This window comes from Labrus mixtus, chromosome 1, assembly GCF_963584025.1.
Source record: "Labrus mixtus chromosome 1, fLabMix1.1, whole genome shotgun sequence".
NCBI lineage: Eukaryota > Metazoa > Chordata > Actinopteri > Labriformes > Labridae > Labrus > Labrus mixtus.
Genome location: NC_083612.1, coordinates 33,211,519 through 33,236,809, shown reverse-complemented (window position 1 = coordinate 33,236,809; position 25,291 = coordinate 33,211,519). Strand labels below are relative to the sequence as shown.

Below are 25,291 nucleotides of genomic sequence, written 5' to 3'. Positions count from 1 at the left end.
ACTTTGTATGAGTCTGTTCCTATAGGGAAGCAGTTGGAACAGCTGTTTTCTTTCTGTTTTTATGAAACACTGTGAGAATTACCATGAGCAGAACAAATATAATGACATAAAAGATTGATAGAGAAGGGAGTGTGGGCTGCACATGAGACTGGACGAGGACAAAAGCATGTCTGTTTCAATAAGATGCATCAATGGTTGTCCTGGTTTTGCCAGTTCAAAGCATTATCAGTGATACAGTGTACAGGTTAACAATGAGCTCATGGAAATACATGATTAAATCCTCAAAGTTATACAACTCATAAGAGCAGAGCAATCCCGGAGTCTCGTGTTTTCCCTCAGCTGATTGGCCGTCCTAAATGCTAAATGGACCAGTTACTCATATGTTGCTGTGTAGCATCACTGCCTTATGAATTCAAGACGATAACAACCATAATAATGACTTGTTCCCTTCACAAGGCAAACTCGTCAGCAGCATCGTCATGCATAAAGTTATCTCCGCACAGATTCCAGATTGGATCTTTAATTGCTTTTCCAGCTGACTTTTTAACACGTGTCTGTAAGCAATATGATTAAATAATGGTGAAATTACATTAATAAGAAATGAGATGGAAATCGACTGCTCACAATTTGGGAAAACAGCAACACAATAAACAAGCTTCCGGAGAGGGAGCCTCCAAATGAATGTGCATAATTAGGACCAAGTTCAACAAATAGAACTGCGGCTCGTCCTCACTTCTATAGGCATCGCCATCACGAGGCATGTGCGGTCCCAAACGTGGCTTTAGAAAAAACCCATTGAACGGACAATTTAAGGATTAGCATTCATGCTTTGTGTGGTTGCGGAGCACATGCAGATGGCTCATTCAAGTGAGCCAGATGTTTTAATGAATGTTAATGAAAAATAAAAAGGTGAGGGGAAAACAACCATTAGAATGCGTTTGACACTTACGACGCCGCGTTGGAAATGAAAAGCATTCAATAAATAAATAAACATCCTGCCCCAATTCATCACTTGGTTAATGGTCGGTGAAAAGAAAAAAGTTGAGGCAAATATCTATGGAAATGAGTGTTTGTCTATCCTCCCTTTTCAGTGATTAGGAATTAATTTGAATAATTAACGATGATCAACAGAGATGAGTGTTGCTCTTCGCTGGCTGACTGAAGCGTGTTTGTGTGCATGCGTGAAAGAGGAAGTACGAGCAACTTGTTTGTGTTGCTCTTCTATTTATGGACCCGTTTGTTTGTGTGACTCCAGGAGAGGTGGGCCCACCTGGTTGATGCTCACACTGAAATCAAACTCGTTATGAGACTTCACTGCTTGGACCACCGATACATAACAGCTTGTGGAGTTAGAAAAAAAACTTTAGCAAACATGAGAACTAGAGGGCAGGGTGTTGTATAAAACCACTTATTCAATTGGCTGTGTGTGCATGGTTTAGAAATGGAATCCAGTATCTTGTTGTAATGATACACTTATGTTCACAAAATATGTCCTTCAGATGTCCAAGGACAAATGAGATGATTCTCCACGTTTCTCAATGCCTTAAGAATTGTCCTATAATGAAATCTACTTCAGAATAAATACTTTCCCACTCCTGCTGACTCACCCTTAGAGTACTAGAGTATGTTTTTCTAGGACTGCCTTATTTGATTAATGCTTTAAATCTTTGATTATATTGATAACATTGTCATTACCTTAAAACTTAAATTAAGAGCCCGGGCTTTTATGTAATTTGGTCTATGAAATTACCCTACCTTTTTTTGTGACAGGCATCAATATGAGACAGGCTTGTAATTATTTTCAAACTAATCTTATTCACAGCAAAGATGGGAAGAACTGAAGAACTCTAAATCTACATTACAACGTATGATTGACAGTGCTCACAGTTATGATATCGATAAACAAATTAAAGGTCACATATTATCCACCTTTTGGACAAATTTAAATAAGTCTCAGAGCTCCATGGATGGATTTCCTTCATAATCAGGGGGTTTATAGACAGACTAAGGACACATTCATTTTAGAAAAACATGCTAAAGTGTATTTTGCATCATATGTGACCTTTAAGTCATAAATCACTCATTTGATTTTGCTTTTTGAGACAGCAGGCCGACCTGCCGCAGGCTGGTACACATACCAGCATTTTTCTGTCTTTATTGCACAGAAGTTTGAGTATTTCTGCTTTTCCTTCATTTTTTTATCTGCTACCTAATCAACACCAAATGGCCGAAATAATGACACCTACCTTTACTTGTAAAAACATGCAGAGACACCAGGCTACTAAAAGGGACTGGGCCTTAAATTAGGATGGGCTTTTATTTGAAGTTTTAAGGTATGGTCTGGTTACTATTATTACTAGTAGAAGCAGTAGACCCAGTAAGTAAAGTAAAATAAAAATGTACTCACCAGTCCATGTTTTCACAAGTATCTGACACATTTACATGTAAGACATTCATTTATTCAGTGTTTCCAGGCTAAATGGGTCACTGGGTTGTAGAATCACTTATATATTACAGAACTCATAATGGAATGCCACTGGCCCGACTTTCTATTTATGAGTGTAACATTCAAACATAATCTGGTTTTCACTAATTGGGCATCTTGTTACGGAAAATCCTATATTTAAAAAAATCCTCTTATTGGATTTGTGTTTGTGACATCCCAGCCCTCTCATAGCTGAAACAGCACATAGGTTTGTTTTATCACCGCGGTTAAAGCTCCAGTGAGGAGTTTTATGTTGGATATGAAACAGACTGAAATTAATACCGATGCCTCTTTATGAGCAACACAAGCAAACAAGACCATCAGCGACATCATTGATCATTTCTATTAAGTAGTTTTTAATGCTTGTAACTGCTGCCCGGGGACGTTTCACAGGCAATGTGAGTAACAGCACGCTGCTCTAACCGACTGTCCACAGTTTCTACTGCAAAGATTCACTGTTATTTTTTAAGTTTGACTGCTAGTACATAGATGGTGTTAACTAACTGTCAGAAAACACTTCCTGCAAATGTACAGGAAAAGATCTACATACCGCTTTGTCCACTGGGGGAACCAAAGTCCGCACAGACCACAAGAGCCTCGTAGGAGCTTTAAAGATATTCACTAAATTATTGATTACTTGAAACACGTGCCTTCGATTGATTTTAGGAGTCAGAAGCATCCATGTGTTAAAATAGAAAACATGAGTGTAATGTTGTGCAGTGGGCAATGTTTTTTATCAATCCCCAATATGTCTATGAAGACTTCTGTTATGGGACATTCAAACAGTTTGTTCCTAAGAAGACAGACATGAAGTAAGACCACTGTGGACTCTAATTTACCCCACACTTTAAAAGCACCACAATGTAGGATCATATACATTTCTTGTCAGTAGATGACAAACTAATTGAATATTTTTTTGATATAGAGCACATATTAAACAATAAATGTTAAATATGTCCTCATTCAACTCTCTTCTAATTGGTTTGAAATCTGAGCATTTGAAAAGACTGTACAAACAGTCATGTAACTTGGTGGGTGTAATGGTTCATAAAACACAAGGTCAAAACATAATGTGTAAAAAAAGAAAAGTCTTGGCCGGTGAAGTACTGCTCTATTATGACCATCTGTTACATATCGTTTTGTTGTGCTGATCTCATGGTCATCATATGCACCATTTCTTTGTCAAGAGTTGCATGAATTGTAGTTCCCGAGAAAACGTTTGACAAAATAATGCCTCAAACCAAATTAAAGAGCAGGGTAGAAGATACTTATTTATTGAATTATCTAAAGTATGGGGCTACAGTACAGCTCCTTCCTCTACCTTAGTCTCGCTGACGAGATGAGGTAGCTTTTTTGCTTAAAATACCAATTTTTTTTCCTTCACACCCTCTAGTTGCTTAGATCATCGATGCTGCGCGTGACCTCCAAAAGAAAAACTGACCCTGATATTGAGCTGCATCTCGAAGGAAAATCTATCTGAAGGAAAGAAAATGCAGGCACAGACAACATCCTAACCCCTCCCACATTTTTCATCATAGCCAAGCATATTCTCATTGTCTGAGGCAGCTCAGGACCAAGGCAGGGTGTCATGCCAAAGCCTGGCTTTTATGAGGGGTTTTATATTCATTTGATGATCCTGCAGGGCTCTGTTTCCTGAGTGGATTATCCGTATATGCCTGTGCTGAGCCCTTTTTATATTCAGCGCCGTGGCAGAGTCAATAAGGTCCATTCTGCATACAATATTCAAGATTATACAAGACAGACAGCATAATTCACACTCAATCAGAATACAAATGACTGCAGACGGCGGAGCAACACATTGGAAAACAAACACAGCTGATTCTCAGAGCCGGGGCTGGCTCAGGCATGGCCACCTCGCTGTACTCACACAGACTGTGCTTTCTCAGAGACTTAACCTGCAGGGAAATCTATACCTTGGCTTGCTTTGGGATCCTTATTTTCCAAAGTTTTCTTCCAAAATAACATTCATTGCAAGCGGGGAGTGGGTGTAAGGCTTGAAGGTTACAGCACGCCTTCATCGTGCATATTCATACGAGGATCATTAAAGTGATGTGCAGGGATATCACTCGTGTTTTTATAATTGCATTAATGTGTTATGAACTGTTTCCATCTCCAGCGACCATAAAAGTTGCCCTCCACGGGATGGACCGGGAGATAAGGGAGGAGTACCTGGTGGTCATTCAGGCGAAGGACATGGGCGGCCACATGGGCGGCTTATCCGGAACGACGACTGTCACGGTCACGCTAACGGACATCAACGACAATCCACCAAAATTCTCTAAGAGTGAGTTTCTTCAAAAACGTTAAAGCTCCCAAATCATATTAAGATGAAAACCAAAGCATGCTGCTTGAAGTATATTTCTCTGATTGGTCTTAATGAGGAAAATAAATATGATTTTTTCATCAAAAGGCTCATCAGAAGCTAATTCCTCTAACTGCTGTAATGTCTAATCATGATGTACTGCTGTAACATGCTGTTAAATGTGATCAACCAAAGAGCTGTGTCTGTCCCCCCACAGGTTTGTACGAGTTTGTCATCCCTGAAGATCTGCCGATAGGGAAAATGGGCGGCAAGGTGAAAGCAAACGATAGGGACATCGGCGAGAATTCTAAGTCAACATACAACATTGTGGAGGGAGATGAAGGGGGCATGTTTGAGATTGTTACCGACGGCCAGACACAAGAAGGGATTCTTCGACTGAAAAGGGTAAGGCTGACTGTAGAACCATGCTGGAAAATGGCTTCAGTTAACTATTCTTGCTCTGCCTGTCTCTTGTGTGTACGAAGCCCAGCAAAGTCCAAGTAAGACAAAATAAAAAAACATTTGTAAATCCATCCCCATGGTGTGCCCACAGATTGCAAATTGATGTGGTCAAATTTGTTAAAGACGGATATGTAGTTGGCTTTTTATGTTTTTCTCACCTGAGCCTTTGGGTAGGGGCTTAGTATGTACATCACAGGCTGATGGTCAAACCCAACAGGACCATGCAACCCAGAGTGTAGAACTGGATAGGAATGGTTGGTACGTGTCCCAGCAAAAATATCAAATTTGTCCCAATAATTGTGTCAAAAACTGTACCAAAAAAAAACACACATCAACCTCCGCACTTTGAAGCTGTAAAAATAATCATTAAACTTCATGAAAGAAAAGCTTAGATGATATTATTATTTTGGAATTATTATTATTATTTTTTATTGGTGATAAGGTGAACAAAATGAAACAAGAAGACATGACAACTAAAGTGAGAAAAAACAAACAAAGACAAAAAAAATAAAAATAAAAATAGATACAAAATAGCAAAACATAACCAAAGATACAGAGCAACAATACAGACAAAATACATTTAAATGAGATGAAAGTCAAGCAATGATTTTTATGTTCAGGTAGTGTGTTAGAAAGGTGTGAAATGTGTTCGTGGCAGCGTAATGAATTAGAGTACGGAACTTAGTGGGGAGTAGCGAGTGGAATTATTTTTGACTTATACATAATAAGCGGTTGCAACAGATCACATATGCACGGTTTAGATTGGGTTAAAGACACGGATCGGATCTGTTTTCGGTGTTGGAGAAGAAATGTATTTTGCATTAGGTATGGGGGCACAGGCCCCACCCCCTGGCCACCTCTGAATCTGCCCCAGCCAACTAAGTTCTTCTACATTATAAACACTAAACCAAAATCCATCTGTGAATAACAGTTTTCTTTGATCAACCAAAGCAAGATCTTGTATGAGCTTTGACAAACACCTAAGCATTCTGTTTATTGAGCAGATGTGTGAGTGGATCTTTGCACTAGCTGCTCCTATTCCGTGGGTTGTGTGAGTTAAATCAATCAACAAATGAGAAGCATTTTTTAGGGACTATATCTTCAGTTTTTGAACCAAACAAAGCACTGTGTGAGTCTGTGTGGATACGATTACAGCGATAGATTAAAGCAGGTTGGGGGATGATGTTACGAAAGTGAAGTTATTGCTGTCAAACGCAACCACAAGCATGTACCTGCATGATAAATGCAGACATGGTGGGAGTGAGAGACGAAAAGATAGAGATAGATAAATACTTTAATGATCCCGAGGGAACTTCAAAGCAACCATTTGCAGCTTACAAGACACACATGACATAATACATTGTTACACCAAACACCCACTGCCCACCCCCTCCCATATGTACAGTTTATATTAATGTGAACCAAGATTTAAAGAAACCCCTACATACTTAATAGATCAAAATGAAACCCAATACAATTCAAAATTAGACCCATGCCAAAATGTACATAACCGGTGCAGGAATAAGAATAGAAACCAATGTACAATTAAAAACACCTGTAGTTCAAATGAAACCTGGTCCAATCACAGTGGACCTATATCTGCATGGCATCATTTGTGTTGCAAGGTGCAGCATTGTCTGAAAGGAGGTAGTGCCATTTTTAAAAGAGTTCATGCATACTTTAAAGGCTTTATATGCAATTTTTTGATCCAGTAGATGTCGCCCTTGAGCACCAGCATGGAACCAAAACAACTCGCGGTGCATTGTTGTGTTAGCATGCTAATGCTAGTGATCTTTATTATGCTCGTATCTTCACACTGCATGTAAATTTACCTGAAATGAGTGTGATCTAGAAACACAGTTAAGCAGTGAGTACAGTATGTTATTCTTCTTTTCTCTAGTCCCTCAATTAAACAACTTTTATACACGAGGGGAGGAGTCAGCCGGCCGTCCCGGCGATGTAAACAAAGTGAAGATAGGACTCTGAAAACTCTGAAAACATCACAGACAGTGGGACTCGGGTGTTACACCCATTGTAGACAGTCATGACTCACAGAGTTATTTTCAGGGGATATACTTGATTTATATTACATTTAAGTGTAAAATGTATATAAAGCCTCTAATTTGCAATTTTGCGAACATATTATATGTCAAAATGATTATACAGTACGTACAACTGGAGGCTATCTCTTTAAGACAGCTGGGCAAAATGCTTTCGGTCCGGGAGTCATTGTGTGCTTCCCCCTGCCATAACAGTGAGGTGTTGAACAATCCTATGGCCAGCAGTACAAAAGAGTTCTTTAGTCTGTCTGTGGAGCAGGGTTGTGACAGCAGTCTGCCACTGAACAAACAAACCATTGGATACAAATCATCCATGAAAACCATGAATGAAATATCAACACTTTACGACCCTGTTTGTGTGTGAAAGTTCATCAGACTGTCTTTAAATTTGATCTCTGTGGTGTCTACCCTCACTACTTCAGAACTGATGTTTTTCACTAAGACGGAACAGGCGATTATTGGCAGAGAATGTATTTCAGAATCATGATGATACATTTTCATCAATCTGCAGATCACATACAGTCCGAACCATTGGGATCAATGTGTTTGGATCATGGATCAACTGTGATCTGTTGCACCTGATAATATGTATAGTTACTATGCGTTCCCCCGAAGCGTCCTCGATCCCCAACTTACATCTTAAATCTTGAGTTCTATTACTGACTTTACAGTTTCATATAGAGGATTAAAATAGCACTCCAGACGGGGATGAGCTCCGTATATGCATTCTTTAAATGATTGCTTTATTTTTTTAATTAGTTTTCTATACACTCACTGGCCACTTGTAGTTTAAATGGTGTTTAACTGGACTGCATTATGCTAAGAGGTGTTTATAATGTTTTAATCACTTCATTAACAGACATCATGGGGGAGGAAATTAAAACCAATGTCATTAGAATACAGTGAAGTGCAGCACAGGCACTAAGCACTGCATCTGTGATCAACACATGGTTAAATCATAAGCTCTCTGACAGTTTCAATGAAAACTAATCATTATAATCGTCCTCAGATCCCATGTATAGGATTGCTATCAATCATATATGAAAGGGGAGTGTTTGCTAACTGAGGTGAGATGTGGATTTTGACAGTTAACAGTGGGTTTTAAGTGATCATCATCAAAATAAATAATAATAATTGTTTATTGATATAGCAGTTAAGCAAACTTCAATATTTATTGATCGGCACATGACCTCAGGTTCACTCAGAGATCTCTGGGTTTAACTCTGGATCTCCCTAGAGGAGCCTCATGCATCAAGCTGCTTGTGGCGGCATGAAGCTTAGAGGAAGAATTTGTGACTTTTTGATCCAGTTGACGTCGCCCTTGAGCACCAGCATGAAACCATAACAATCTCTTGTTTGGCAACACATTCCCCCATACTGAAGCCTCCGCTGTCCTCCAGCGACACACCCTAGCGTTCGCATGAAAGGGTTATCAAATGGAACACGACATAATTAAGCACAGTTAATCGCAATCTGGGGCCAAAACTGTCCTAGGCTCGAGCTGCAATTGCCTGTGTCCTGCATTGTTGTGTTAGCAGGCTAATGTTAGCAAACGTCTAGTTAGCTCGTAGCTTCACATTGCATGTCAATTGACACAGGATGACCGGGAACTAAAACGCTTATGTGACATCCAAATAGGCAGTCAGTAGACTATTCTTCTTTTCTCTAGTCCTTGACTGTGCATCACCTTTTGAGAAGTGAAACATTAAAATACTCAGACAGATTTTTTTTATATTTTCAAAATATATTTCCCTTCTATATAGAATCATTGAAAAACTCTCCCATTACTGTTTTGCCTGAAGAAGAAACTACTACTATCTGGACGTTATGTGTGTGTGGAAATCGAGGTAAACAATTTCAATCTGTGAAAACAGGTCTGAAATCCTTTTTTTTTTTTTTCAAACATCATAATCTTATTTTCACATTACCGTCTTGCTGTTTAGCTCTAGCTCAAGGCAAACTGTTACAATATTGTAAATTGCTTCAGCCCTCGTTCTAACTTTAGTCGAATTCACTTTTGCTGACACCCACATCCCCATCAGCGTGAGAGCAGATGGACTAAACATGCAGTCGCTTGTTGTTCTTAGTGAATGCTAACACATCCACCATGTAAGAGCTGCAGTTTTTCCTACCACGGGCCCCAGAGCTACTTTAGCTGAGCAGTTGCTGGTTAATTGCCTTGCTCAAGGGAGAGCAAGCTCACCGCTAGTCCTGTCACAAATCCTGAATCTCTAACCTTGAGGCGAAGACATCTGCGGATCACTGCGAAGTACAAGGAAATGTTGCAGGAGCAAGTGTTTAAATCAAGAGCATTTTATTCATCGGTTAATTTGGAGGTGAAGCAGAGGCTGAGACACGTGCTGTGCTGCTGAAATTAAGATCTCAGTGATTTTTTTGATTCCTTGCAGTCTGGATATTTCCTGAAAGGTAAAAAGCTAGACGTTTGGGCCTGCATATCATTGCTTGCCTGTAGCCATTAAAAGCACTCAATCCCATATTTCCTCAACATGGAAGTGTTCACTCAAAAACAGCATTGCATTTTAATAACCATGTGACCTGTGAGCATGTTTAGACACATCCCTGTAGCTCAAGGACATCCCACCAAATCAACGTGAGATCAGAAGACACGGCATCAAAGATAGCAGAGCACATGCTGCTTATGCATGTATGTATTCTATACTCTTAAGTCTGTAAATGCTCTGCTTGGTGAGGGATGTTTGCATAGATAGAATTAAACACATGACTGATGGATGGGCGCTCTAAAGTCTCCAGTCATGGTTGGTTCAGCGTCTGTGGAGAGACGCTATAAATCACTCAAATGTGGAATGTCGTTGTGTTGTGATGTAAAATGACATTACCCCAAGGACGTGCGGTGTGACTTTGTCAGAGTGTGAACAATGAAGTGAGTGGGAGGTGGAATGTATAAGAGCTAACACGGTTCTGCAGGGACCACAATTCACTGCCACTAAAGAAAACATCAGTGCTTGAGAACAAACTCGACACAAAGTCATAAAATCTCCAACTGTTGACAAAGCAAATGTCACATGTGTTGGTCTTTTAGGGAACCTCCACCCCTCCCATATCCTGCAGAGAGTATCGCTCTCCTCTCCTCTCCTCTCCCCTCCTCTCCTCTCCTCTCCCCTCCTCTCCTCTCCTCTCCTCTCCTCTCCTCCTCTCCCCTCCTCTCCTCTCCTCTCCTCTCCTCTCCTCTCCTCTCCCCTCCTCTCCTCCTCTCCCCTCCTCTCCCCTCCTCTCCCCTCCTCTCCTCTCCCCTCCTCTCCTCTCCTCTCCTCTCCTCCTCTCCCCTCCCCTCCTCTCCTCTCCCCTCCTCTCCTCTCCTCTCCTCTCCTCCCCTCCTCTCCTCTCACCTCCTCTCCTCTCCTCCTCCTCTCCTCCTCTCCTCTCCCCTCCTCTCCTCTCCCCTCCTCTCCTCTCCTCCTCTCCTCTCCTCTCCCCTCCTCTCCTCTCCTCTCCTCCTCTCCCCTCCTCTCCCCTCCTCTCCTCTCCTCTCCCCTCCTCTCCTCTCCTCTCCTCCTCTCCCCTCCTCTCCTCTCCTCTCCTCTCCCCTCCTCTCCTCTCCTCTCCCCTCCTCTCCCCTCCTCTCCTCTCCGAGGCCATGAATAAAGCAAGATAAATGGTAATGTGTTGGGAAAGATGCGATGCATTTGCACAGTGTTGTTGCGTCTCTCCAGATAGTAGAGTCTAAAGTTTAGATGAGTGGAAAGAAGCAGTTGTTTTGCTTGTGCTCTTCTGTTCCTGTGAACTCGTCTTTTCACAGAACTCATAGCGCTGTGACTCCTCTCTGTACCTAGCATCACTTTTGATTTTACAACGCAGATTAAGCCATCTTCAGACCTATACATTTGTCTATGAAATTCCAATAAAATGATATCATATAAGCATGCTAAGCAAACATTTCCCACAGTATCATAGAAGCTAATAATAGAAAAATATAGATATATATATAGCGGATAGAAAAAATCATACATTTTCCAAAAGTATTTGAAGTCATTTGCAAGCAATATGCAAGAAATAAAAAATACTGTATTGTAAAAATGAATATAACCAGTTGTATTGATGATTAAAACATTGGATACATCAAGTATTTCCATCTTAGTTGTGCATGCAATGGAGGAAAAAGGGCAATCACATATGGCGGTATCAACCCCCATTCCAGGAGGCAGTAATACTCCAGCAGCCAAGCAGCCAAAACAAAAGACATGGGAAAAAAAGAGTAATATATGAAAACATTTAAAAAAAAAAGCCTCTGGATATGGAAGCTGAGAGGGTGGACAACATTACCAAAGCGAATACATTTTTTAAGACTATGCACGTAAATGTTGTAGTAGTTTGAAATGTGTTTAGTTGCATCGAAGTGAATGTTAGTAAGATGAAATGTTGCTGGATCGTATTCAACAGAAACTTTTAAGGGGTGTTTTTAGGATTTAATTAGACTTTGTATTAATTTACAAAATACAAGAAAATACTCTGTCCTCCCTTTTCCTTAAAGACGATGATGAGAAACAACACATTACTTTTCTGTTCACTTAGTTGTCCTCCAATCAGACTGACAAAAGAAAAGTGTAACTCTTTCACCAATACCCCCTGTCCATGTCAAACAGTTGCACAGGTCTATAAACCGCCATCTGACGTGGAATTCAGATTTTTTTAAAGATCCTTTGCGGCAAGGTTAAAAACACATTGATCTGACTGAGGCTGGAGAGGCACGAACCTTAGGGGAGAGATTTCGTTGCTGTTTGGCTTTTTGAGCCTTTTTTTTTTTTTTATCTGTAGGCCGCCAGGCTTGTCGAGGGATGTTAGTGGGATGCTGAGCTTTCACCCCTGCAGCCAACGCTGAACTTTGAAGTCTGTAAAAAGGCCTGTGTGTACATACTGATTCGATGCTAATGATGGAGAGGGACAGAAAAATGACACAGCAGAGTTGTGGGGTGAAAGAAGATGACGGAAATATCTCTTCTTTTTTTTTGTGAAATCTGCCGTCGCCCATTTTGACTTTTAAGTTCATTCAGTCAAGCCGTGTAAGAATGTAAACCAGCTATGCAACCTTGACGCCAAAATGTCTGGTACATAGCTCTGCTGTTTTCTTTTTGCACTCATGAATTTCTTAATAATCAACTGGAGCTGCACAATAGTAGCACCGTGCATACTAATTCAAATCAAAGACACTCTCCCTGGATTACTCAGTCAAAGCGCTATGTGCGTTTATTGAATTAATCATTTGAATGCTTCAACACATGACATGTATTCTGGTTTCATTGGCAGGATATTATCAAGTAAAAGCTGCTTTTATAACCTAAACCACCTAAACCATACAAGCATTTCTTTGTAATTTTACATGCAAGCAGCAGTACTTTCTCCCTCTGTGTTAGGACACTGGAAGCAAATCTAATGAGTCATTTCTGCAGGCTGTCAAGTGGGAATCATAAGGAAACATTTTGATAAGGGAGTGAAGCAAGCTGAGCCAATTTCCCCTGGATGAATTAAACGACAGTAGATGTGCTTAATTCTTCTGTAAAGGTCAAAGGCAGCTCACCAAAGACAGACTACATCTCTTAAAGCAACATTTCACATTTTTTATAAAAATCATTGTGATACTTTTTACACCTTCCCTTAAAATGTCATCTGAATCTAGATATGTCATATGGATGTAATATCAAGGTGTAAATGTATTATGATGTATTATGAAGATCTGCCTGACCACATGTGGAGGAAGTCAGGCACACATCGTGTTCGGATCATACAAAAAAGAGCATCTAAACACATTTCATACAATATGAAGGTGGCCAGCGAGCAGCATCTGTTTGCTTGTTTTGATAAAAACATCTGGAGTCACATCTTCATCACTGAAATGCTGGTTACAGTGCAACTCACTGTGTAGACGTCTGGTTTTGACCAGTGAAGAAGAATTGACTCCTGGTGAAACAAGTTGTTTTTTATCAGATTATAGTACTGGGTCTTTGCATGGAGTGGAGTGCTTGTTGATATCATTTTGTGTTCTTGTCAATATATTGTCAGTTTCTTGAAAATGTGATTTAATACAATTTAAATGTTGATATTTGCGTAATCATGCTTTTTAAAAAGGTTTGTTTAATACTACAGTAAAGTGCCCGTGCCTTCATCGCTCCGGGACACCAGCCAGTTAAATCCAATGTTTGTACCAGTTAATGATTCTCCAGTTCTAATTCACTTTAAAAAGTTCGGCCTCTCTCTATTTCCATATAATCATTTGGACTATCCAGCCACAATCTCATACAGCTCTTACACTCCGCTACTCTCTGAATTAAAGAGTAATCCATTGGCTCCACGTCCGGCCACACCGTGCACTTTCTCGGCACAGACGGCAGGATCAGAGAGAGAGAGAGAGAGGATGAGAAAAGGAAGAAGCGGAGGGGGTGTGTGTGTGTGTGGGGGGGGGGGGGGTGTGTGTGGGAGGGGGGGGAGGGGGGGGGGGTGTCAGGAGTGAGGAGGATGAGGAGAAGAAGGGGGAAGTTAATAATGAAAGTGTTTCAAATAGCTTCTCCGAGCGTAGAGGAGTGGGGTTTGGAGAGGCTTCAGGGGCTTCGGTCTGTCTACTCGTGCCCTGATGCCAGGAGTGTGGGAGTGTGGGGGGAAGTCAAAGCCCTTGGTTACCCCCCCCCCCCCCCCCCCCCCTTTATTCCATCCCACTGTCCCCACACTGCTGCTACTCCCTCCCAGCAGGACCTCCCTCCACCCACCTTGCCTCTCTCTCAGCACCAGCCCTGTCTGACCTGAGGGACACGTCCTCTCACTCGCTCCAACCGAATACATTTCTCGTTTTGTTCATATCCCTTGCCTTAGTCCTCCTCCCTTCCCCGAGCCAGCTTCCCTCAAGCGGCAAGGCCCAGTTTTGATTTCCCTATAAATCCTGGTTATGGAGCGTGGAAGTGACTTGATCCCATTATTCTAGTAGTATGAGAGCGACCAGAGGTGATTCAGAATGAAATTGTGACAGTCTGGGATGTCCTCTGAGATGCCAAGTGAGTAAAAATGTGACTCCCCTCTTCCTTTTAAATATTAATGATGAGCCATCTGTAAAAGAAATACTGTATAGCAATCTGAAAAGGCAATTAAACAGATATATCAGTCACACCATGACATGTCCATGTGCTAAATGTTTTTACTTCTCTTTGAGAAATTGAATAAAGCACCTGGTCTCGTTTAATTCATGTGATTTGGTTGTGATAGAAGTATGAGTGCTCTATAATCTACTGGCACTTCCAGCATTAGTGGAGAGATTTGTGTTATTTCATGTTGATAAGGATCGAAAGATAGATTTCAGGTTGTTGCAAAAACTGGAAATTACACCTGTAATGATTTAAATCAAAATGAATTGTATAAGTTCTGCCTGCTAAAAAAGATGGACCCCATAGACCTTATTGCAGTCGCTCAAAAATCAAGTTTATTTAGAACAAAGGCCCCTGTGTGTCTGATTTTTGTGTGATTACAGCTCACCTTTAAATGGTTACGACATCACTACTTTTAGCTAAAATAAATTAGCTTATTCTCCCCCTCAGCTTCACGACCGGTTTGCATCTGTGTGGCCATATGGAAGCTCCAGCAGCATGCATTAATGCCTGTGACATTTGTTACCATTAGGGGCACCAATGCTAGACGTTTTTTTATTTAAGGTTTATTTTTGGGGCTTTGTTGTATGCCTTTATTTTAGAGTCAGGACAGTGGATGAGAGGATAGAGACATACATCAGGGAGAGAGAGAGAGTGGGGCATGACATGTAGGGAAGGAGCTACAAGTTGGATTTGAACCTGGGGTCGCCCTCTTTGGGGACTATAGCCTCTGTACATGGGGTCGAGCGCACTAACCACTAGGCTACCGGCGCCCCCCATGTTAGACATTTTTGATCTTATACTTATGGTTTTAAAGTCTCCATGAAATCAAAAATACATTCTCCCAGTTTTAATCCAACATTACTGTGGTAAATGTTAATGTAGCTGCCACTATATATTTCAAACAAGCATTTTTTATTATAAATACAAACAGAGTATTTTTTAATAACCATATTTTTTCTTTCTGTAAAATGTTTCAAATGTCTGATGTCTCATCCTGCACTCAACGGTGTTTACTTATTTTAGACCAATTAAAAAGCTTTGTCAAAGCTAACAATCCAATCAAATTCATCCCAACGTTAAGTCCCGCCTTTATCTTGGTTCTATCCCGTTCAGATGGAAATGCGTCACTAAACGGCAGTTGGATACTTTCGAAGTTTAGATATAAGAAAGAACTCTGCAAGTACAGATCATTCCTCGAGACATTAACGATTATGATTTGTAGTAATACAGGAACAAGACAAGTTCTTCTGTTACACAATGCAACAGTCCTTGATCACTTCCCCCCTTTCCCCCCCTCACAGCCTTTAGACTTCGAGAGCAAGAGAGCCTTCACCCTGAAAGTGGAAGCCACCAACCTCCGCTCGGAGCCCAGCAGTGGTGGGCCCTTCAAGGACACGGCTACGGTGAAGATTGTTGTCGAAGACTCAGATGAACCTCCTGTTTTCTCCAAACCAGTGTACCAACTAGAAGTGAATGAGAACGCTCCCATCAACACCGTCATAGGGACTGTCACTGCCAGGGATCCGGATTCTTCTGTGAGCCTCGTCAGGTAAGAGCCAAAGACAAACTCTGGGTCAGAGAAATGAATTCCAAAGACTGCAGTTCCTTGTGTGGCCACTTGAGGCTGGCTCCTAAAGCGAGTCAATCCCAACTGACTTATGTGACTCATATGATAACAAGATTTAAGATTGATCGTAATCAGGGGGCGTGGCTGCTTGAAGGAGCAGACGGCCGGTGCTAACTGTCTTCTAGGTGTCAACTCAGCTAATTCAGTGACTCATGACAACCTCTTTGTCCTGTCGTGGTTGTCGTTCTCCTTCTCCTGTGGACATTTTAATACAAGATCATGAAACATTCTTATGGCAAGATGTGCCATTTACTGTACAAACAGACAGGCAGTCTTTTGGTGTGTGTTAGCTGAGGAGATATAATATTCTGTTACAACTTAAAATCAAGTATCTGAGCATCCACAAGTGTTCTAGCTGGCTTGTTAGTTTTTTTGTGTGTGTGTTTATCTTTTATGTATCACCACAAATAGTATCTTATTCTGTGGGAAAGACGATGGTGAAGTAACTCTTCTGCAAGCTATAGCGGCAGACTTTTAAGCTTTGTTTACTTTACCAAGCCGTCCTCTCCAGCTCCAACCTTGCAACTAAATGTTGTAATTTTGTCTTATTAGAGATTTAGAGATTTGTACATCTGGTACCTTTTACAGTCAATAAGAGGGAAGGCGCTGTAAGTAGCTAATGGCTGACAAATCTCCGTTTGTTACTATTTATCCTTTTTGCTTTTGATTAAACAGAGCAACATGGTAACTAAACATGAAACAGAAAAGCTCTTTTGTGCAACTTGAAGAAGTGTTGGAGAGAATAGTTTACCGAATGAGTCTTTTCAGGCTGTAATGAGTTGTTTTAATAAAAGGGTTGACACAGAGGCATGCAATTAAATCTCTTCATGCCTCTGACCTTTCCAGTCTCCGGTCACAGCCTGCGCAGTGAGGAAGCCATCCAATGATCGCTCTCATTTCCACAGATGTACAAAAAAAAAGAAAGTAGATTATGAGTTGAAGGCAGCACAAGTTTGTCTTTCAATGTGTGACCGGAGCTGCTATATTCTCCTCTTGTCTGACTTATTCTTGAAAATACCACAAGGGCACCTTGAGGATAGGTTATACAGGCAATTTCTCTCCCTCCATCTTGGCATTTCATTAATTCTCCAGTGACTTGCTGACCGCATTCCCGGGACAACACTCAACAGGTTGTGTGTAATTGCATGGCGGGCAGAGAGCGAGCTGGCTCTCGTAGATTGGACGAGGCTATAGAGCAGGGCCAGTTCATTTTCTTTTTCTTTTTTTTTTTTAAATTTCTTTTCTGGTGGCATCCTCATGTTTAGTGATGAGATTGCCAGGGGGAATTGAGCCCTGAGGTTGCATGATGTCCCTCCGCTGGTAAGAATAAAAAAAAGCAAAGTATTTCATGTATAATGACATCTCTGGCCTCTCTCTCTCTGTCCTTATTCCTTATTCTTATTCTCAGGTCTGTGTTTTCTTTTCTGTTACACAGGGGATCAGATAGAGAGGCAAAGTTAGTGTGTTTTGGATTGTCACTTCCAAGGCAATTTATCGGACCGATTTTGAATTTGGCTACGTGATAACTTTGGTGAAATAAATGCCATGCGACTCTCACTGACGCTTCCTAAATATGGATATATTCGATTGCAACACTGATATTTTATTTAAACTATTAAACTCAGACAATGACTCAACATTTTCTACCATGAATGGCCGTGAGTTCACATTGAAGACATTGCATCGCTCCTTCTTCCTGCTCTTTTAGATCCTCATCACCATGCCAAGCAGCTTTTTTCTATTTGTTTTTTTTTTTCTAAATCCTTTTGCAAATCTTAATGTAGCTTAAGTTTTTAGGAAAAAGATGCAGACTTGCCATCTAAACAAACCGATGTGTTGGTGCGACGGCAACTCTCTCATTGAAATTGGATTGAATTTTTCTGGAATGTTTAACAGTAAGATTGACTGTTTTGGCCAATTTTGGGTTGATAAGCTTCATATGTGTCCATATACGTAGGTTCAAAATGTGTAGATTAATTTAAAAGTAATGTACAAACATGATAGTAGAAATGATTTTGTCTCTTGTCTGCCGGTTCAGGAGTTGTTGATTGGTTAGTTTTTAGTTCATTAGATCATATATTGTTGTTCCTCTTTGAGGTCATTGCATCACTTACACCAACATAACAGATGTTTTTACTTTACATTCAGTAATGTACGGACTCTCAGGATGGATTCTGTGGCCATTCGAAATAGTTGACAAATTTCAGTATCATTTTCAATAATCTAATCATCTTTAAATAGCACCCCCCTCTGAGTCATGAGCAGTATTTATAGCACTTCTGTTGCATACTGTTCCTGTTATTCTTTCAGAGCGCTGTTATTGAGAGAACAAGTGTCTAAATAATGAATGAGTGTTCATGCAAATCGCAGCACCCTGCTGGCAGGATTGCTTCACACATTCACTTCTGTAAAACTGTTCGGGTATCAACATCCTGTCTTCTCGTGTAAAGTTTTGATTACGACGCAGTGCGAGTCATAGGCTGCCATCATAATACACCAGGGTCACTTGTCTATCTGCCTTCACTTCTTCCTTTCTTTCTCTCTGTCTTTTGTATTGTTCCTGAGGTCATTCACAGACACTCACCGTGTTCATTATGCTTTGAATCACCAATTTTACAACTTTGTGGAGAAGTTGTGATTTTCACAATGGATTGATGCTGGAAGGCTTTGTGTGACTGTCAGGCAAACAAAACAAACAAAAAAAGATTTTTTAATAATAAAGAGATTTTCCTCTCAAACTCTCAATTTGATTCCCAGAGAGAAAAAAACGATAAGAAAGTGGCTAAAAGCACGCTGCATTAATCGTCTGCCAATTCCTGTAAAACCACTGATCATCAGGAACGGGGAGGGGGCGGTGCACTGTGCTAACATTGCACACACACACATAAACCAGACTTGTTCCAGCGCAGTTTGTCACAATGCATCCCCGCACCTCATCATGAGATTTTCTTTGAAGTCCGAGCATACATCTGCACCCTCCTCTCTGCAAACCTTCAGGATGAGCATGATCTATCACAGATGTCCAGTGTTTCCTTTGTGGCGGATGAGATGAAACAAACTATTGTCATAGACGGCTTAATACGATGCATTGCCCCCCCCGCCAAAGACCATTTGATTTTTACTCCAAGCCAGGGTCTGTATTAGCCAGTAACTCTGAGCTTTAGGCTGATAACATGATTACAGCGTGGAGGATTTTAATCCTTCCAGAAAAACTGGATGACAGAAGGCAGTAGCTGGAATAATGCCTTTTACAAGATCAGAAGCATGTTCTAAATAATGAAAAACACAGACAAAAGCCCGACTGAACAATAAGCCAAATAATGACGCTTTGAAAGTAGTTTGAGATGCAGAAAGGGTTGCATTTATACATTAGTTTTCCAACAGTGATAAATCAATTTGTCCATCATTCTTTAAAAGGAATTGATTGATCATTGGGTCTGTTTCACATTTCAAAGTCCAAGATGGTGCAATAAAAGGTTACATACAGCTTTAAAGGCAAGTGAGCTGTTTCGACCACACCCCTCACTATAAGGGCATGGGGTGGCCCGGGGCTTGCTTGCATTATGCCCTTTTTGTTTACGATGAGAAGGCAGACTCAGAGGGCAGAACCAAGGGACACCCACCCAGTGTCACCCACCAGGGGAAGGGGTTACTTCCCTTTGTGATGTCATGAAGGGAAAATCTCCAAACGTCCTGTTTGCGCACATGTTTTCTGTAAAGTGGAGGAGGCGAAAGACGATGGGGATGGGGACTTTTCTCATAACTGGGGGTTTGTAGACAGGCTAGGGATGCAGTATGAGTGTTAGAAAAACATGCTAAAGTGTATTTTGCATAATATGTGACCTTTAAATGTTGTGTTTAAGTAGTACTAGTACAGCAGGAGTTCTTAAAGAGTTTAAAATCCATTTGAAGTTTATAACAGACCTGACTGGAACATGTTCAAGTGGAGCGAGAACTGAAGTCTGATTTATTTTATAGACCTGGTAACCAATATGACTACCAAAAAAAATCTCTTTCAATTGTCAGAAGAGTTCACCATGTTGGATACAATGTACTGATTTACTCATCCATTTAACTACATGATTTTCAATGCATTTTGTTTCGTTGTGTGATGTGCGCCGCTGGAGTGTCCTCATTTATCCTGACATGGTCTTGCAAAATTACCACCTCCGATGTTATTAACAAAAAGTGCTTATTTTCTTGTCAACTCTGTCTGCAATTTTCATGAAGAGGCCAAAACAAGAGAGGTGCAACTGAGCTGAGGCTGACCTCTCATTATTTTTGTTTTACTTTAGTTTCCTTTTTATCATCTCTGAAGGAAGTATCCGCGATTCCTCTGCTGCCTCTAAATGGACAGTTCTGCTGCCCAGAGTTTTGTTTTTATTCCATCTTACTATAGCTCCTTTCTTCTGATTGTATCATAATGTGAAACAATCGATATTCAGGTATTTTACAAACACAGTATTAGAACGGGGCTTCAACTTGTCTTGCCGCTGAGCTAGGCCGTTGTCTGGTTGGAGCGGGTCATCACGTTCAATAGATTCATGAGGATCTCTTGTTTAGTGGTTCACCAAATGTTCCTAGCTCACAACCCTCACGATTAAGGTGCCAGAGACTGGGGACCCTCCTTCTCCCTGTCGCTCTTCAAGCATACAATGTAGCGCACAGCCACGAACATGCACTAATGGAAACACAGGTTACACAAAAGAACATCACTTAAGAACACACAGTCTAAAACAACAATATGAATTTAGAGTAATTTAGTAATTTACAATATGGCTAGAAGCTATATGCAAGTAAAGACTTTATCACTAAGTGGACATAGAAAGAACAACTTAATAGCTCATACAGGAGTGTTCATCTTTACTTGTAAATAGCAGCAGACACCTACATTGTTATTGTCGTGTGCAAACTTACTTCATTAAGTTTTTTGTTTTTTTTTGTCTTTCTCTGTTAGGGTAGCTGAAGTTAGACGGGGTATATTGGAAGAGAAAGTGGGGGATCAGGAATGGAACCTGTGACCAGTGTGACAGACTGTAGCCTCTGTTCATGGGGCACCTGCTCTATACCACCTGAGCTTAACCAGCAGTTGCAAAAACCAACATTTTAGGGATTTAAAAAAAACATAACTTTAATTTCACCATAAATTGAACTACTTTTTGTACACATTTGTACAGAAGTTGGTAAAAAAAAAAAAAAAAAAAATTTAAATCTATAATCCAAATTTTAATCGTTTTTTTTGGAAGTCATATCGGGACCCCTCTCTTAGTGTCTCGCGACCCCCCGGGGGTCTCTAGCCCCACTTTGGGAACCACCAAAGACGTTCAAGACAAAAGAAAAGCTGGAGGAATTTACTGGAGGTATCTGGAGGTGTTACTTGATAGAATACTTATGTGATGATTCAATTGTCTAAATCTCTGCTGGTTGATTCATCTCATGCGACTTATTTTGCGCCTTTAGATGCATAACTATAGTGTTTAGACCTTTATTTAAGAATGTAACTGGATGATGAGTAGAGCTGACTTAGACAAGGCTATCAATGTCTGAAACATAGATTCTGCAGCCTCTATGCAACCCCTATTCTTGTGAAAACACAATTGAACATGTCAGTTGTAACACAGGCAGCCTGTTGATCTTTACACTCAAATTACGTGTAAATTATACTTGGCAGCCTACAATTTTCCTCCTCCATCCCAGCCTTTGATTCTTTATCTTTCTGTTTTCAAAAGTACAAAGACAAGAAGCTTCCTGTAACAGAGCTGTGGTTGGATCTGTCCTATATAGCGCGAGGAGTGGCAGCAGTAATAGCAGCATTAGTGTGGTCCCTCTCCTGACCAACATCTGAATGAGCTCTCGAGTCGACCTCTTTGATTAGAATCGCTCTCCTCCTCAATCCCCCCCTCCAGCCGGACCAGACTAAACCGGTCGGAGTCGAAAAACCACTCGGGGGGCGAGTGCTCTGGTGGGCTGCCATGTCCTCTGCACTCAGGAGACAAACAACCCCTTAGCTGTACTTAATGCATCCAACCAACATCATTTCAGGTGCACTCCATGAAATAGTGCCTCTCTCTCTGGAGCCCGTGCTCTGTCGTTTTCTACCTGACTGATCACAAATAAAACGCAATGTGACATCTGGCAGTCACTATATGGCTGTATGTCACCCACTGCTGCATTTCACATCGACGCTGTGACTGTAGTTTGTTCCAAAGTATTAGTGTGTTGACAAGCATTGCCAAAAACAGGTCTCATTTGAAAACAAGCTTGGTTAACATCTTTGCTTTTTTTTTCGCTATTCAGTTCTTTTTTAAAGGAGATTGTGGTGCTTAATAGAAATCTGTCGAGCTTGTTTCTTTCTGCACGTTTGCTCTTGTTGTTTTAGCACAGCTGGCATTTGACATGCGGCATATTGTAATACAAAGAGTCATGTAAAGGAGGCGCTTTGGAAATAAATGGACATTAAATGTCAGGACAGCAAATTCCACAGGACCCTTTTTTTGGGGGGGTTATTTATGATGTGCTCTGAACTTTCCAGGAAAATCACCTTCTTTGTAAAGCGGCCTGGGATCCAACCTGAATAAAAAATGTAGCTTTAAAAAACTCCACTGGTCAGCATTCAGAGGACGGCAAAAATTAGTTCTACATCTGTGATCCTCCCGGTGGAATTACTGACCTAATAACAAGCAGGAATGTCACCGAGGCATTTTGTTCTCTGTTGGAGGAAAAAAAAAAAAAACACAACACATTTGTTCTCGATCTGTTCACCTCGTCTCACTCTGACTGATAACAGGCACTCAGTCACACAGATGCACACACTCGCTCACATTCACACTCTGAAGGTGATAAAACCCAGCAGCTACTGTGTTTAAACACAAACACACTGATGCGCAGAAGCCTTTAGGCCTTTAATTTATAAATGGTGCTTACCCAGCACTAGTGCCGGCTACAGCCCCACTGATATGTTTGCATGGCCTGTACTGTATCAAATATTTATTAGGTTTTTTTTTTACGACAGATACTGTTTATAAGAGAGAGGCTCATAATTAATGGAAATAAAGTAAGGAGAAAAATACGCACTGGGGATGCTACATTAATTATTTTCAATATGTATCCAATGATTAATGAATTAAATCGGTCACATTTTTTGAGAACCATTTTGAAAGTGAAACTATTGGTTCTTACACACTGCCATTATAAGGCAGAATACTCACATCCCTGTTATGTCTCTCCTGTAATGTGTATAGAAGTGGAAAGTTATCTCCTCCACTCCTCTGAGGTATAACAAAGGGGTAGTGGCAGAACTGCGCAGTGTGTGTGTGTGTGTGTGTGTGTGTACATGTCTCAAGTGTGTGTGTGTATGTGGAGCTCCCACTGTGTGTTCACTTGTCATGCCTCTCCTGCTTCCCTCAACGGAGTTATGCAATGTGAAATCACACCCATGTGCAAGTACAATGGTGTAATGACAGTGGAGGTTAATTACAATGCTATTCCTGTACTGCAATCCTTAAATGTCATTTCTGAAAGAAAAAATAAATCTGTTAAATTAATTCAAATTGAGTTCACAAGCAGAAATAAAAAAAAATAATCAATCCATGCACATTTAGCCTTGCTTGGTCTGGTATGACCTGTATGCTCATAGTGACCAATGTTCTCAGCTCTCTTCTTTACTTATTCTGATTTTACAAAATATAACACGTTTAAAGATCGAAGGAAGTTGTCTCTTTGTGGCTGCAGTTTCAGATGACGGTCAGTCATAACAATGTGTCACTTAAAGCTCCTGTTAGTAACTTTTGGTTTTTGATGTTTTTTGTACACCTTATCTCTTTGCTGATCTTGTCCTTGTGTATTTATTATTGGTCTGAAACATTCAGCATTGATGAAGCTCTAGTGTTCAGAATCATCGATGACTGAATCATCGATGTATGGGTGCAGAGCGCCTCTGCACCCATACATCGATGATTCAGTACCAAATAACCGTGATGATGTCATGAGGCTTATTTTCTCAGACTTCAGAGTTTCCTCCAGAGTCATGGTGCTTCTTGATGATTAATATTTGGAATCTCACGTGAAAAATGCTCCGTGCTTTTTTGCTAAATTGCCTTCATGACCCTAACATACAATAAATACAATATGGAACTTGTAACTATTAACAGAAAATAAGAAACTCTGTAGTATTTATTTACATGAGGTCACAGAGTTGACATCAGTGGTGCCCAAACTTTATTCCTTGGCACCCGTCGTCCTCTTTGTATCTAAAAGTTAAAATGGTAAATGGACTTGAGCTTGTAGAGTGCTTTTCTAGTCTTCTGACTACTCAAAGTATTTTTACACCGCATGTCACACCTACACATTCACACCCATTCATAGGAGAGGCTTCTAAGTGACCATCAGAAGTAACTAACCCATTCATACACATTCACACACCGCCAAACAAAGCAGCAGGAGCAACTTGGGGTTAAGTGTCTTGCCCAGGGACACACTGAAAATGTAGCTGGAGAAGCTGGGGATCGAACCCCCAACCTTCCGGTTGAGAGACTGACTACCAACTGAGCCACAGCCCCCACTGGAACCACACAGAAAATATTGAAAGATTGCTTTAAAGAATTAACATAAATACATTCCTTTGATCAAATCTATCAGAATCTGCCATACACACTTGTTCTTACCAAAAGACCATTCTAGGAATACATAGCCCCCCTCGCAAACCCCAGTTTGGCACAGAGTGTGTGTTGTTATGTTCTATGTTTTATTTTATTGATATTACCGCTGAAGTTAAAACGAAAGACTATTTTTATTATAACAGATGTCTTGCTGTGTCATGATAAGCAGTAAATATGTGATTGTACATTTATTTGATGAACGCATGCACACTTCCTGCAGCATAGTACACAGTAAAAATGGTTGGACTCGCACTGTGTGAAAGGACAGAGGAGTCACCAGGTAGTCAGCATGCGCTATGGTCGACCATCATGGCTAAAGAGACAGAAGATGGCCACCCACAGAAAAGGCTCACAGAGAACATGCCCCGGCCCTGCTGTTTGATTGACAGGTGAGCTGTGAGTAATGCAGCACAGAAGCGCTACATCAATGCACCAAAGGAGCGTAAATGAATGGAGAAAAAAAATAAAAATAATGATCTCACTGATTAGAGCTTCCCGTTATCTTTTTCATGCACACAACCGCTTCTGTCACGCTGATGCTTTCTGATTAGCGTATTATGTGTGATTT

The 25,291-nt window shown here is 40.7% G+C and overlaps 1 protein-coding gene across 2 annotated transcripts in view; it reads left to right on the top strand.

Annotated features, from left to right (window-relative positions):
- Nucleotides 1-25,291, top strand: part of cdh8 (cadherin 8) — a 115,570-nt gene that overhangs the window by 76,207 nt on the left and 14,072 nt on the right. For both annotated transcript variants that reach the window (XM_061042619.1, XM_061042629.1), the window contains exons 5-7: nt 4,623-4,790; nt 5,026-5,213; nt 15,741-15,988. In XM_061042619.1, the coding sequence (XP_060898602.1) occupies nt 4,623-4,790; nt 5,026-5,213; nt 15,741-15,988 (604 nt within the window). The remainder of the gene's footprint in view (nt 1-4,622; nt 4,791-5,025; nt 5,214-15,740; nt 15,989-25,291) is intronic.